This window comes from Cladophialophora bantiana (assembly GCF_000835475.1).
Source record: "Cladophialophora bantiana CBS 173.52 unplaced genomic scaffold supercont1.7, whole genome shotgun sequence".
Lineage (NCBI taxonomy): Eukaryota > Fungi > Ascomycota > Eurotiomycetes > Chaetothyriales > Herpotrichiellaceae > Cladophialophora > Cladophialophora bantiana.
In genome coordinates, this window is record NW_015971581.1 from 313,293 (window position 1) to 327,336 (window position 14,044).

Consider the following 14,044-nt stretch of genomic DNA (forward strand, 5'->3'; position numbering starts at 1 on the left):
TTGTGCTTGCCAGGGAGAGAATGGACATCTTCCCAGAGTGGCTGCTGATCCTGATGGCATTGACGACGTCAGCGGGGTTGGGCATTTGGACTTGTAGAGGAAAGAAGCTGGTCGAGGGTCTTGAGGGTCCTCCATTGGGACCTTCCTGGACCTTGGGAGGCTTGATACCAAGATGCGTCTTGAGATGTATAGAGTACCAAGATGATGACGGCGAGTCGGCGCCACAGAACTGCCGACTTCCGCCCCCCAATGACGGCAGCACCTACTGTGGCTCCCTAGCAAGCTAATAGCATCATCACTACCAACAGCACTGACCAGCAGTGACTGCACTGACTGGCGCCCTCTCTCATCCCATCCCCGTCGCCGCCATCACCGAGGCCATCCACCGACTATCCATGACTGACGCATGCTCTCTTGTCTTTAGCCCCCTTGTCTCCTTGTCCTTGGCCATCAGGCTCACAACGTCTCCTGTATGGGGTCTTTCTCCTCCCGCTGTGGCCAACAGCATGTACCCGTTGTGCTCGGAGGTATCTCTGCTTCCTGGTCTATCGGGCGCCTAATCCTTGACGTCGTGTCATGATTTGTCTCAATGCCTCCAGACCTTTCCCCTTCTCGGGCACCGAAAACAACAACCGCATCAGCCGCACGATGCTTGGTACCTCTCTCGCTCGGCATTCTCTCTCTAGGGAGGCGGGCGACCGCCGTCGACTTCACCATCCAAAACACAGACTCCCCTTGGCAAGCCACATTCGTAACCTAGAACCACCGAGTTTGCGGGGCTGGTCGTGCCCTGTATGGGGGCCTCCAGGGCGAACTCGTCAAGCTGAACACCAGCAGCAAGGCGCCGACATGCTTCGTGCATGGTGCCCGAGAACCGAATAAATAGGGCCTAGAGCTGACTCTGTTTATTTTTGTGACACTTTCAACCTCTCCGTCTACCTTGTCTCGAAGCGAACGAGTAAGCCATTGACCTGATCACAGTCCAGAATTCGGAATCTACTCCTCAGGCCCTACTATATCCTCGTATTCCCCCACCGTCCTACAACTATACAAACCACGGAACTCTGCTCAAACTTCCTCTTACTTTGTTGCTTGCCGAAGCGCAGCGCTCGTCCTAAACAAGGCGCTTTCCAGTCCGTTCGCTCCAAATACACGCCAACGTTCGCACAGATCACTTCTACTCGAGATGTCAGCCTCGGCGCCAGCACCCCCAACCATAGTGATCAACACCCCCGGATCACCAACCTCCACCGTCTCTGCCCCAAGAACCGAACCCTTAAAAGAGCGACCTCAGAAACCGGCGCTCGTAAAGCAGTGCTACCTTTGCGACGAGCAAAACCCGGGCGACTTCTCTCCAACCACCAAATACCTCGAGACCTGCTTGCTCTGCTCCCGGTATTTTTGCCCCATCCACAAGTCCGTCAGTTGGGATCAAGTCTGCAATATCAACCATGCCGAGTACTACCGGGAGTGCCTGGAGCGGGCGAGGCAAGAGTTGATTACTCAAGGCAGAACAACGGAAGCAAATCGGCGATCGCTTGCGGAGATGTTGATCAATGAGGGTATCTACCCGAGTTTGGGCGAGCGGGAGAAGGCCATCTTCACAACGAGCCCTGTCAGTGAAAGTGAGTGAACCGGAAAACCCCCCCTTTCTGGATCGAGGGGGAAGCCCCGTGCTAATGGGAGGGTGTATAGGCAAAATGCAGGAACTTGCCAACTACCGCTCCCTCGACGCCGCGTTGGCCGGAACGAGCACGCAGCCCAAGAGCCAGCTGATTGAAGAGAAGGACTTTGTCGGGGCAGACATTGCTGTGTAGGGGAGTCTTGCGAGACAAAAAGTGGCATCCTTCCCTCCACTCTGCTCGTATCAACAAAGAAAGCAATGACTGCCGTACTCGATGCTTTATCCCAGCTGTGGTGGACTCTGAAAGCCAACTCTTGTTTTGGTTCTCCTTTGCGATATCTGGCTATCTATGCTGTGCTTGATGAGCGCACGGGTGGCGAGCATTACACACGGTACCATGTTCAGAAGAGTCTAACCCGTGGCGAACGAGGGCTCGCTCAAGAGCCCGGAAAACCAGTATGAGGAAATATGAAACAACATGGTTGAAGTCTGGAGAATTGTTCTAGTCCAGTATCACCACTTCAGTTTCGTGAATTGGCTGTGGGTGGCTGCAAAGACCCTCGCCTCCGTCGAATACTCCTCCCAAACACCAGTCGCTACCCCCCTACGCCGATCAATATGTGTACGGATCCATCGTGGATTGCCTCATCCAATATTGCATTGCATTGCCATTGCAGAGAAGATCCGCTGAACAGCATGCGTGTTCCCTCTACCGTAACGCTGACAGGTCCATACTGTGCAAAAACCGTAACCTGGAATGCTCAACAGGATAGATCAAAGCAGCCTGAGCGGTGTGGTCACCATGGGTCTCGAAGCCAGTTCGGCGTCCCAAAAGCGCCGCGCCCTCCAAAGATATACATGAGAAGAAAAATCAACGCTTGGTTGTCCGCGTGGTCCATCCCGTTCGTCAATGTCAATCGGATGCGTGTCTCTTCTTTCTGATACTCCTTTTCGCTCTGCCATTCCATTCCATTCCGGTGAATTAGATTGTTTTCCCATTCTCAAGCACAGACAATGCCCTCGAGAGCCCTCATAGCCCTCTCTCCCTCGCATTCAAAAACGCCCACCACGCGTTCCGCCTCGGCTCTCAACGCTTCCTCCGTCTGCTCAGCGATGTATTCGATCCATTCCTGCACCGTCATGGCCTTTTCGTTCGTGGAGAGCTGCGAGGAGCCCGTCATCAGGCCGGGCAGTATGTCTGCATCTCCTGCCTTCTGGGGGAATGTGGAAGTCAAAATCAATTCTATGTCTGCGGGCGTCCATTTCGGCATTTCTGCTGCGCTCTCGTTGTTGGGGCATGAAGCGAGTTGAGTTTGACGGCTGGGAGAGGATGAGCTTTGAGGAGGCACAGGGGGGCGTTCGGACGCAGGACGAGTGGACGGCGGGGCATTTTCAATGTCTGAAGTCGAAGGGGAGGAAGCAGGGGAAGAGTTATTGTTGGCTTTTTGTGTTGATGATGCAGAACGAGCGGGTTTCATTCTGCCGGTGATGGGCTTCGGCGTTCTTGTTCTTACGGCGGATGTGGATGGCCGTGTCCTCACAGGCGTAGGTGATGCTTGGGGGGGTGGGCCGAGAGGACTCAGAAGACGAGGCTCATTGGATATCCGCGGGGGAGTGTTATTTTCATCTAATGATGGGTATGCGACCTCTGCGGGAGGAGTGGGCGCTGGACTCGGAAGATGTTGTTGTTCTTGTGACTGAAACGCTGGCTGGATGCCCACATCGTCAACCTGGGTTGAAACTTGCTCGGGCTCAACTTCTGCTGGAATCTCTGTTTCATTTATCGGCTCGGGTTCTGGCTGAGGCTCTTCCTTCTTTGCTCTTGTCGACTGGGTGGTCTTCGCCCTTTTCGACTTCGTCGCTTTCGCTCGCCCCCCAGCAGCTTTTCGCTTGCTTCTGGTTGTAGCAGTAGATGCTGTTGACATAACCGACATGGCCGACATAGTACTCGTATCTATCGACTCATCAAGATCCGGTACTGGATCGTTAACAGCGCTGGGAGCTTCCGACAGCACGGTCAAATCCTGCGAGTTCGACTGTGTCGATAAACGCGTCGAGGCCTTTGAAGAACGCGACGCTCTTGATGTGCGGCCTTTCTTGGCTTTGGGGCGCTTGGCTGGCGCGCTGGTCCCTGCAAAATGGAAAAAGGGACAGCTTGGGGATCGCCGATGATGCTCTTCGAAAGGGTCGTCTTTTGGCTCCCAGCCATCAAGAGAGAGTTTGCAAAACGCGCAGGACACATAATCTTCGCTGTCCGGTAGGGGCGCAAAATGCCATCCTGCTTCCACCATTTTCTCAATCTTACATCGCCAACCTCTTTTTGACTCGTGCGGCCATCCGACGGCGAAGGTGGCTCGGCGAGCGTCGGCAAACAGCTGCCCCGTGGGATCTTCCATTGTGCCGATGTCGTGTTTGGCATCTTGCCCCGCGCTCATCAATATCGCCCAGCCACAGTCGCTTGAATGTTTATAATGCTCTCCAATTGGGTCATCGTCCGGCTCCCATCCGTCCAGCTGTCTTTCGCAAAGGTAGCAGATGGTGTTATCATTGCTGGCGCTGGAGGGTTTGTAGTAGAAGCCCGCTCGCGCAAGTTCTTCCGGCGTCGGTGTCTTATGCGGCCATCCTAGCTTTGATCGTTTTGATGGGGGTTCGAAAGTCGCAAGACGCGACTCGAGCGTTGCGTATTCCATTGTGCCTATCGGTGAGGCTGTAAGGTGTTGCAAGATAATGGCAGGACCGTTGATTGAAGTCGAATGTTGCCAGTGTTTGTTGATTCTGCCGAATTTGGCCGCGTGCAGCTTGGCGCATGACGTGCCCTGTTCGCCCGACCTTCCTACTCGGTCGTGCCATATTTCCTTTGGGCCCAGATCCAATAGACCTCATCTCTCCTCTCCCTGCACATGTGTCAGCCCACAAGAGGCAGACACGATTTGACTTGTAAAGCGGTGGTATAGCGCTCGGGAGATCCAAGCAATGGTTGCATCGCTGAAACAACAGCGCCCAACTTTTCAAAGATGACCTTGCGGGCCGTGCCCAGCATATTGGGCAAGAGGGGATTTCAAGAACTCGGCGGCAACCCCAGAAGACTCGCTGTCCTCGCCGCAGCTCAGCGGTTCCCTCTCAATATCGCCATCAGGCGATATGCCACTGTCGAGGAAAATCGAGGACATGACAGTGCTCCGCCTCCAGGATTCGATGCCTCCAAGGCGAAGCAGAGCCCCAGTCCGTCTCCATCAAGGCAGCCGTCTTCCTCCAGCATCTCCGGTCCCTCCGAGCAGAATCCCTCAAGCCATGGCTCCTCCAAACCTCCATCCTCTACATCGACCCCGACCGATTGGGAAGAAAATCCTGACCTTAGTATCTCAAAGTTCTCCGAGCTACCCGGCAAGGATTTTGGGGTCAATCAACACATCATCATCAATGAAGAGTTTAAGGAGGCATTGAGACAAATCCTGTGGAAGTTTCGGGCGCCTATCCGCTATGCCTTTGCCTATGGCTCAGGCGTCTTCCCGCAGAGCGCGGACAAAGGCGGAGGGTCCAAAACCCTGCACCCAAACCCACCAGAGGCTATCGCCAAGATTCAGGACGGAAATCAGAAGATGATTGATTTTATATTTGGGGTCTCCTATAGTCAGCATTGGCATTCTTTGAATCTCCAGGAACACCGAGACCACTATTCTTGGCTGGGTTCTCTAGGATCTTACGCTGTCTCCAAAGTGCAAGATTCCTTTGGGGCGGGTGTCTACTTCAACCCTTACGTCACCGTCGATGGAACTCTGATCAAATATGGAGTGGTCAACTTGGATACTCTATGCAGAGATCTGTCCGAATGGGACACTCTATATCTTGCTGGCCGCCTACAGAAGCCTGTGAAAATCTTACGGGACAATCCGGCAGTGCGCCTCGCAAACCAGGTCAACCTAATCGCCGCAGTCCGCACAGCATTGCTTCTCCTCCCGCCTGAGTTCACCGAGAAAGAACTGTACTCGACCATCGCGGGGATTTCGTATATGGGCGATCCACGAATGAGCATCGGTGGAGACGACCCTCGAAAGGTCGAGAACATTGTCAAACACCAGTTACCCAATTTCCGCCGTCTGTATGCACCACTGATTGACAACCTTCCCAATATCTCCTTCAATGATCCGGCTTGCTCAAATAGAGACTGGTTGGACGATCCAACTATCAATTCTAAACTGGCTCAAAACATGGACCCCGTTACTCGGGGGCACATGGTTCGACGTCTTCCCAACGCCTTCCGGCAGAAACTTTACTTTGAGTATCAATCCAAGTTCAAAATCCCACGCGGCGAGTTCAACAAGATGCTGGAGAAGACCAAGGATGAGGATCCCGATCGCATTCGTAGGCGAGAAGGTGGACCTTTTGAGCAACGAATCGCCCAAGATTCCGAAGGCGGTGGGCTGAGGGAAGAAGTGAAACAGGTGATCGAGCAGACGATCCGTTGGCCAAGCTTTGTGCAAAGTCTGAAAGGGGCAGTAACGGCAGGGTGGTCGAGGAGTATCCGATACGCGAGAGAAAAGAGAGAGAAGGGAAAGAAGGGTGCACAGGCTCTTGGAGAAGAAGAAAAGGGAAGGAACACTGACTAGCATAAGGCCACTAGGAAGAACGAGGGATTTTCTTGCGTGTGTTTATATATTGGAAATGATCGGACGCGTGAGCAGCTACTTTCCTGCACCGTCTACAATTACTATAAGTACACGAGCATTGGCCGATGCCCGACACCAACGAAAGGTGTTTGTTACCTCGACCGCCTCTCCGCCGCATTCCATGGCCCAGTCCTCACAATCATACACTTCTCCTGCTACATACTACACCCATACACACATACCTTGGATGGATCTCTTTGATCCAGCCTCCACAGCCATCATCTTCAGCCCGTCCTTTTCACAGACTCGCCTTCTCACCGGCCACACCTCGCGCAGGCTCTTGCTCCTGGTCTTGCCCATGGCCGTCGACGATCCTCCACCCGGCCTTCCAGAGCACGTAGACTGGGATGCCCACGCTCCACGCCCAGACCGCTGAGCGCAGGTAGCTGGCCCGCTCGCTGCGCACCGTCATGTACAGCACGCTGTAAAGTGTGCGGGCGACGAGGTACTCCGCCGCGCAGGTGTTGAGGTCGCGGGCGTCGAGCTTGGCGTGTGCCCCTGCGAGCTGTGCCACCCCGGACGTTAGTGTTTTCTTTTGGTTTTTTGCGGTCTTTTGTGGGCGTGTTTTTGCTGAGCGGTTAAGGGGAGCAACGAAGAAAGTGGGGAGAAAACAATCATGGGAGGAGGGAAGACAAAGAAAGAAGGGAGGGAAGGGGTAGATGAGCATGTGTGTGAGTTGGAAGGGCTGAGGCAAAGAGGTATGACAGAACGAGAGAACTAGCAGCAACATACCATTGCAGCCGCAAACAGCGGAAACCCCTCCAATGCATTCAGATGGCACCCTCTCGCACGCCAGAGCATGTCGGCCGTGGCCTTTGGCAGCGTTGGCGCCAACGTCGTCAGCTGTGCCCGCGGCACCAGGTTCGAGTAGGCGTACCCGGACGCCGTCATGAGTTTGGAGAAGAGGTACGCGTGCGGCGGGACCGAGAGCATCCACGCGGCGGGAATCGAGTGCAGAGCGAAGGCGTACGAGGAGAAGTATGGTGTGGTCGTCATCTTGCTTGTGGTCGTGGTTGTGGTCGTGATCGTAGGCTGGGAGACGGCAGTTATCGCACCATCGTGGCTAGCCGACGTGGTTTGCCTTGTAAAGGCCATTGTCTTCTTTTTTTCGTTCAGTCACCTGGAGCGAGTACCGATGTTGATTCACAGTATCGACCTGATTGATAAGAGGAACCAAGATGCAACAAATTGATGAGAAGGGCGAATTTGGAAAAGCAAATGTGGATGGATGGATGGCGTTGGTGTTCTTCTATCCTTGCGGAAGAGCGAGAAATGTCTCATTCTTCTCTCGCTCTCTTCCCCTTGTATATAATCTCCCAGATGCCATTGCAGAGCGGATAGATACGTAATGTGTCTGTGGACACCCACGATGTTGTTGCGTTGTGTCGCCTTGCGTTATGCTCCATCACCCGGAGCATAACGTACATCTGTCTGCTCGCGCCGCATTCTGCATATGGGCGCTTTGTGGGTTTGTTTTTTGTTTTTATTTGCGTTTTTGCCTTTTTGTCCCTTTATGGCGACGATGAGTATATGTAGACACCAATGGGAGAGCACCAATCACGAAGGAGAGAAAGCTGAGTGTGTTCGGGTCGAGCGTTCGTCTCTCGGGGTGTGTACTCGGTACGTTGACTCGAGAAGATTGTGTATGAGAGAAAAAAATAGCCGCGTCTGACACAGGGGAGACACCGGAAAAGTTGGGGACATTTCGTCAGACAGACACATATTTGGAGCAGTCTTGAGCAGTGTCCTCTACGCTAAGGTGATGCATTGGATCAACAACGAGGGCCTCATTCAGCACAGACAAGAGAGTACCTCGTCCTCCGGATGCAGATTAAACACCACCCCCCTCCATCATGCAAGGGTTGCCGAAAATCGATATATCGTGATATCATCGCAAAAACTCACCTACCAAGTAGAGAAACCGACTTTCCATCCACATACTCCCAAAAGACAATTTCGGTGGCGTTCAACTTGAGCGTCTGTGCTTGACAGACATTATCTCTTTCTCACGCCCTCTCCTCACAACCCGTACCCGCCTTTCTCATTCTTTCCCTTCCTCTCTCCGCGGTTGAGCACTTCCTTACTCGTCAGATTGCCCACACCTTCGAGCAGGCCTCCTTTGCCGAACTGGCCGCCGACGCCTTGGTTGACGTCGTCCTGAATGGCATCCACGTCCTCATCGCCGGTGATTTTGGTTTTGTTAAGGTTATCTACATCGCAACTCGTTAGCAGATACTCACATCCAAGGCATAAGGAGAAGGGGTCATTGACTAGGACCGGTCATGACGGTGGTGAGGCTTTCTGTCCTCTCGTACCTTTGGCGACGTAGCTGGTCTTGTTCTCGCCGAACCAGCCGAGAACCTTGTCTTCGATCCACGGTACCCAGGCCTCGTACTGCTTGTTGTACCAGTTCTTTGCACCTTCCATGTCGTATAGTGTTCAACGACAAGATTGGCAGGATTGGTTTTGGTGGTGTATAATTTGTTCGCAGGTACTCGAAAATGGTAGACTTGACGATCGTGTGCGAAAGATCAACTCAACCCAAGGAATATCAAACTCCAAACAAACAAGTAGGGTCTGCAACGAGGGCGATCACGCATATAGAGGCAGCCCGGAGGACTTGGAGGGTATGATGCCATCATGTGCGGAACAAGAGGCATGTGGCACGACAGGCAGCCTGGCCCTGGCTGGTACGTCACCTCGATTTCCAGACGTTCATGGTTTGCGCATTCGACCCATGCAGAGTGCAATGAATCGATTGGACGAATTAATGCTAGCAAAACGAGGGATGAAAAGAAGACGAGAAGGGAGGACGAGAACAAAGAGGAGTGGGAAGAGACGTGGATGGTGCTGGCGTGAGGCTATGACGTAGATGGGGCGAGGGTCACCCCGGTAGTACCAACAGGGGCCTGCGGATCGAGACTCAGCCTGAGAAAGGAGTTGATGAAGAGTGAATGGGTCAGTCATTGAATGTCAACATAGATAGAGAACTTGTCTTCTATTAGAAACACTAAGAAAGGTTGTCCGCTCGACAGATTCCCGAATCCAAAAGTCCCCAAAATGAGGTGTGCGTTTTCACACCCACCGTGACTGGCTTAGAAAGTTCTGTGAATCCCAGTCGACGAGCCCGAAGTCGAACAATTGCATAGTAGTACACGACGAAAAGATCCAACCCGCCACCCAAGGCCTGAGCCAACATGGTCGTGAACGAAGAACAGAACATCAAGAAACATGCCTCCCGAGGGCCTGGAGACATAATTGGGACTCTAGAATATATATGTCGGACCCCTTCACCGACCATGACCCGGCCAATTGCCTTCAGAGCGGCCAGTGTCGTAGCCGTTGGCGAGGCCGATCGGGATAGTGCCTTGGGGGTTGTTCTCGTATGTTCCTGGGTGACATCCTTGACCATGCTGGAACGAGTTGCGGTTGCTGTGTTCATCCATATCTCTTCGCATGGAGGTAGGGCGGGACACCGGACTGGAGACGGGGTTGGAGATAGGGTTGGAGCAAGCACTGCACCGCATGACTGGCTGAGGATCGAAGCCGGTCATGGAAACTTCTCCCCCACAATCCAGGACAAAAATGATGGCTTCGGTGACGGCTTGCTTCTCTTGTGCAGATGGATTGTGTACATCAACGGGGCCGTTGTGAGCGCCGCAGGTGTAGCCGTAGCTCATTGGCCGTGGTTCAATACCGCCTTGTTGAGTTATGGTTCTGAATACCTCCTGCCCCAGCGTCACCGAGATCCCATGTTTGCGAAGCAACACGCAATGCTCATATATGGCCAGGTAAGGCACCGCTGTTAGGCTCCTAACCAGCGGTGGACGTTCTGCTGGTGGCAGCGAATCCAAATTGTGACGGAGTGGCTCCGGTCTTCGCTGGAGTCGAGGGTCGAGTGATGGCAAGTCATCATCCTCGAGCTGGGGAAGCCCTTTGGACGGTTTGTGTCCCTCATGTCGGTAGCCTGACATGCGCGTCACAGAGGAATACCCAGCGTCGCTTTGTGACCTGATATCGTCGTCGTCACGGTGCTTCCTGCTACTAGGACGGAGCTCGCCGTGTTTGGGCCCAGGCCGAGCGGCGATTTTCTTAGTTGTGTTCTTGCCAGACATCTTGGCTCGATCAGCGACTAGTCAACTTTACCGTCTGCCTCTTTGGGAAGAAACAAGAACTAAGCAAGTAGTGGTTACAGAGAAAGAGCGAGCCTGAGGGAGGCAGCTACATGTTATAGACCGGTTGCGGGAAAGGGTGACAAGGCAACTGGCGAGGCTGAGCGACACAATTCCGCAGTGCTTGCTGCACGTTGCCCCGCGAAGATTGGAGCTGCGTGTCAGTGCGTGTCAGAAAATGCTTTGCAATGTTGCCTTTTCTGACAGGGGGACAGCTGTCCGGTTAGTGAGGCTGCGAAATATCAAACCAATCAAGCCTGGTCGTCAAAGACAATCAGCATAGGCTTTGGGGGGAAGGTGGCTTAATCATTGTCACGCGCCATTGGGACAGGTAGTCCTAGGCACAAAAGACATTGCAGGGAATTTCCGTGGGTTACACAGGCGTAAAAGGAGGGTGTAGGAGAAACTCACCTTGCGGGTTCAAGACAGGGATTCTGGGCGCGGTGGCTAGGACCGAAGCCTCATCTGTTGGGAAGGCTTTTTTCGTATCCAGCCGGAGCGGCGCCCGAATAAGTGGGTTGTTGTCTTGCACCGCTGCATGGAATTGGGCAAGCCAAACTGCAGTAGGTGTCGACTTGGTGGACTAGAGGATCTTGTATTCGGTACATTCAAAACATTGCAGTCACATCGACTGGCAGATTTCAAACTAATCACGTGAGGTGAATCCACGTGATTGAAGATGTCAGGTCACGTGCCACGATCCACGGCATTTCCCCCGAGAGACGCCGCCGGCATTTGCCTGGTTGAGGTTTTTCATTCATTCTCTCCACAATCCCAACAGCCGAGAAGACAAAAGATCCTCCTCCACCTTTGCATCTCCACCTTGTTGCCCTTTTGGCATCGGTCTCTCCGCCGATATATACCGGGTGGCCATTGGCATTTAACCGTGGGAATGGATGAGAGGAAGAAAGGTATCGGCAAGTATTTATTTAACGACAATCCTGGTCACCTTTGCGTACTCAGACATCCGCTTCCTTCATTGACGTCCATTTCGAACTTTGGGTTTGCTGCCTCGTTGATGATACCCCCATATCGTCGTCTGTGTTGGCCATCTCTTGTAATCCTATTCAAGGTACTAAGGCAACCATCATCTAGCTAGCGTCTTTGTGCCCCGTCCCGATCCGGAAAACGAAAGATATCCTCCTAGAATCATCAGATACCCATTGAACAGCAATGGCGGTCATGTCAACGGCGAATCAGTTTCCCCAAGTGGGGTTCATCGGTCTTGGAGCGATGGGCTTCGCCATGTCAACACACCTGGTCCGGACGGGATTCCCAGTCACAGGCTTCGACATCTATGGGCCGACCCTGGACCGCTGGCGGTCGACGTGCGACGAGATGCCCGAGTCTCGTGCCAAAACGGCCAACTCACCTGCAGAAGCGGTCAAAAACGCTTCGGTCGTGTGTCTGATGGTTGCGAACCACCACCACGTCCACTCTGCCCTGTTTGACGAGAATGGAGCGGTCCACGCCCTCCCTAAGGACTGCACCGTCATCATCCACGCGACGATCCCACCTACACAGCCATCGACCGTGCGTGAGCGGTTGACTAGCGAATTCAACCGCCCCGATGTCCGATTGATCGACGCACCTGTGTCTGGTGGCGTGGCCAGATCAATCAACGGCACATTAACGATCATGGTATCCTCGGACGACATGAAGAACCTCCAGGAACCTAATGCGAAGACGGTGCTCGAGAATGTCGCCAGCAAGGGCAAGACGCTCTTCCCCATCCCAGGCGGGCTAGGCGCAGGGCAATCAGCAAAGGCATTGAATCAGGTCCAGTGCGGGATCCATATCCCATCGGCCTCAGAGATCATGGGGCTGGCGGCCATCAACGGCGTCGACACGCAAAAGTTCTACGACGTGCTCACCGCCAAGGACGCCTCGACGGGGAAGACGCGCCTGGGATGGAGCTGGATGTTCGAGAATCGGGGCCCGCGAATGCTGAGCGCGTCGCCGCCAATGGCGTCCGCAACGGCCATCATCAACAAGGACGTGGGCATCATCCGCGATGAGGAGGTGCGCCTGGGCGTCGAGCTGCCGCTGCTCAACGCGGCCAGCGATGTCATCACGCAGGTCATGAAGACGCACGCCAGCGCCGACGACAGCTGCATCGTGCAGTACTACCTGGGCTTCAACTCGGAGCGAGCAGACCTCGTGGTGCAGCGAGCGGGGAACCCCGAGCCCTCGGCGAGCAAGCAGGAGGAGGACGGGATGATCCGAGCGCTGGCCACCGCGCACGCCGTCATCCACCTGGTGTCGGCGTACGAGACGACACAGTTCGCGCGTGCCCTGGACCTAATGCGCCCAGAGCAGAAGAAGCAGTGGTTCAACATCATCTCGGGCGCCGCTGGCGGCAGCTCCGTCTTCTCAGAGGTGATCCCGCGCGCGTTTGACGACGCCGACGGCATCGAGGCCGCCTTCCGGAAGTATGCGCGTGACAAGTTTGGGTCAGCCGACGTAGTGGCCAAGGTCGCCGACATCGTCGACGGCGCCAAGAGACAGGCCTACGTGCCCAAGCTGCTCGAGGCCGCGCTAGCGAATCTAAAGACTTTGCTCGCCTGAATTGCGGATTGCGGATGGCTCAGCAGTTGTGTCGGCCCAAACAAAAACACACTCTCGAGAGAGTATGTATGAATGGGTAACAGTGTCCACACTGAGCTAGAGAGAGGGGAGGAAGAGAGGAAGATAATACCATCCCATACCACGCTGCATTCACAGGGCGTTTTTATCTGTTCTTCTTCACTTTTCAGGGTATCTGTCATACGAGGGCCACAAGACGTACTGATTGACGTGCTGATGGGCAGGCGGACATTGCATACATATTTATTTATTCTACATGCGTATACATGCTCGAGCGGGCCTCCTTTACGGTGTTATATTGCGGCCCAATTAAGATATGCTCTGTACGTCGATGGTGGCAATGCTTCAAATTTCTGTCGCTGATGGGGCGTGATAATAGGTGACGTGTGATATCTTCATTTGGTTTTCTCTCCTATTGCTCTCCTCCTCCCTCTTTCCCGCCGTTCTTTTTATTCTTCTCTCCGGCGGGGTGTTAGATCCCCGTTGCCATAATGATGTCCATCAGAGACCTGACAGTGACAATGTCTGTTGGTCTAGTCTCTGTTGCGCCCGCCATCGGAGAAGCTGGCCCACGGATGTATTCTCTAGCCGTTGGTACAAGAGGGGCGCCTACTTCCAGGTTGGACAGGCTGGATTACCGGTCATATAGACGTCCTCAGGTCAATTTGGCCCGTCATATCCACACTGGTGCAGTCATTGCTTGCTTGAGCGTAACATTTAAAGACAGGTTCTCCGTCTGTGCAGCTGGCTTTGCCGCCTATCATCACGGAATATTGGGTAGTAGTAGCCCTTCAGGCGGATCCTGACACACCGTCAGTCGAAACCAATGACTTTGTTGCTAATTCAATGCCCCCAAAATAACAGACTCGTCCCGAATCTCTGTTGAGATGTTCTCGGCAGTCCCGGCGTGATGTGAGACTAACCAGAGTCGACGTGGGCAGTCAAGTTTCGAGAAATCTCAAGCACGAAAGTAGACCCCCGACTAGAAGAGTCTA

At 53.8% G+C, this 14,044-nt stretch overlaps 7 protein-coding genes across 7 annotated transcripts; 3 read left to right on the top strand and 4 right to left on the bottom strand.

Moving 5' to 3' along the window:
• Nucleotides 1-1,186: 1,186 nt before the first annotated feature.
• On the top strand, nt 1,187-1,817 carry Z519_05121 (uncharacterized protein; the record flags this gene model as incomplete). The annotated part of the gene is made up of 2 exons (XM_016762862.1): nt 1,187-1,625; nt 1,696-1,817. 2 exons carry the CDS (start codon nt 1,187-1,189, stop codon nt 1,815-1,817), a joined length of 561 nt encoding a protein of 186 aa, XP_016620475.1.
• Nucleotides 1,818-2,625: 808 nt separating this feature from the next.
• Nucleotides 2,626-4,314, bottom strand: Z519_05122 (uncharacterized protein; the record flags this gene model as incomplete). The annotated part of the gene is made up of 1 exon (XM_016762863.1): nt 2,626-4,314. The coding sequence occupies one exon, from the start codon at nt 4,312-4,314 to the stop codon at nt 2,626-2,628; it is 1,689 nt and encodes a 562-aa protein (XP_016620476.1).
• A 324-nt stretch (nt 4,315-4,638) lies between these two features.
• Nucleotides 4,639-6,231, top strand: Z519_05123 (uncharacterized protein; the record flags this gene model as incomplete). The annotated part of the gene is made up of 1 exon (XM_016762864.1): nt 4,639-6,231. One exon carries the CDS (start codon nt 4,639-4,641, stop codon nt 6,229-6,231), a length of 1,593 nt encoding a protein of 530 aa, XP_016620477.1.
• Nucleotides 6,232-6,529: 298 nt separating this feature from the next.
• Z519_05124 (uncharacterized protein) lies at nt 6,530-7,386 on the bottom strand (the record flags this gene model as incomplete). The annotated part of the gene is made up of 2 exons (XM_016762865.1): nt 6,530-6,796; nt 7,024-7,386. 2 exons carry the CDS (start codon nt 7,384-7,386, stop codon nt 6,530-6,532), a joined length of 630 nt encoding a protein of 209 aa, XP_016620478.1.
• Nucleotides 7,387-8,310: 924 nt separating this feature from the next.
• Nucleotides 8,311-8,718, bottom strand: Z519_05125 (uncharacterized protein; the record flags this gene model as incomplete). Its single annotated transcript, XM_016762866.1, has 2 exons — nt 8,311-8,501; nt 8,607-8,718. The coding sequence occupies 2 exons, from the start codon at nt 8,716-8,718 to the stop codon at nt 8,311-8,313; spliced, it is 303 nt and encodes a 100-aa protein (XP_016620479.1).
• Nucleotides 8,719-9,581: 863 nt separating this feature from the next.
• Z519_05126 (uncharacterized protein) lies at nt 9,582-10,406 on the bottom strand (the record flags this gene model as incomplete). The annotated part of the gene is made up of 1 exon (XM_016762867.1): nt 9,582-10,406. One exon carries the CDS (start codon nt 10,404-10,406, stop codon nt 9,582-9,584), a length of 825 nt encoding a protein of 274 aa, XP_016620480.1.
• Nucleotides 10,407-11,636: 1,230 nt separating this feature from the next.
• Z519_05127 (uncharacterized protein) lies at nt 11,637-13,031 on the top strand (the record flags this gene model as incomplete). The annotated part of the gene is made up of 1 exon (XM_016762868.1): nt 11,637-13,031. One exon carries the CDS (start codon nt 11,637-11,639, stop codon nt 13,029-13,031), a length of 1,395 nt encoding a protein of 464 aa, XP_016620481.1.
• Between the last annotated feature and the right edge of the window lie 1,013 nt (nt 13,032-14,044).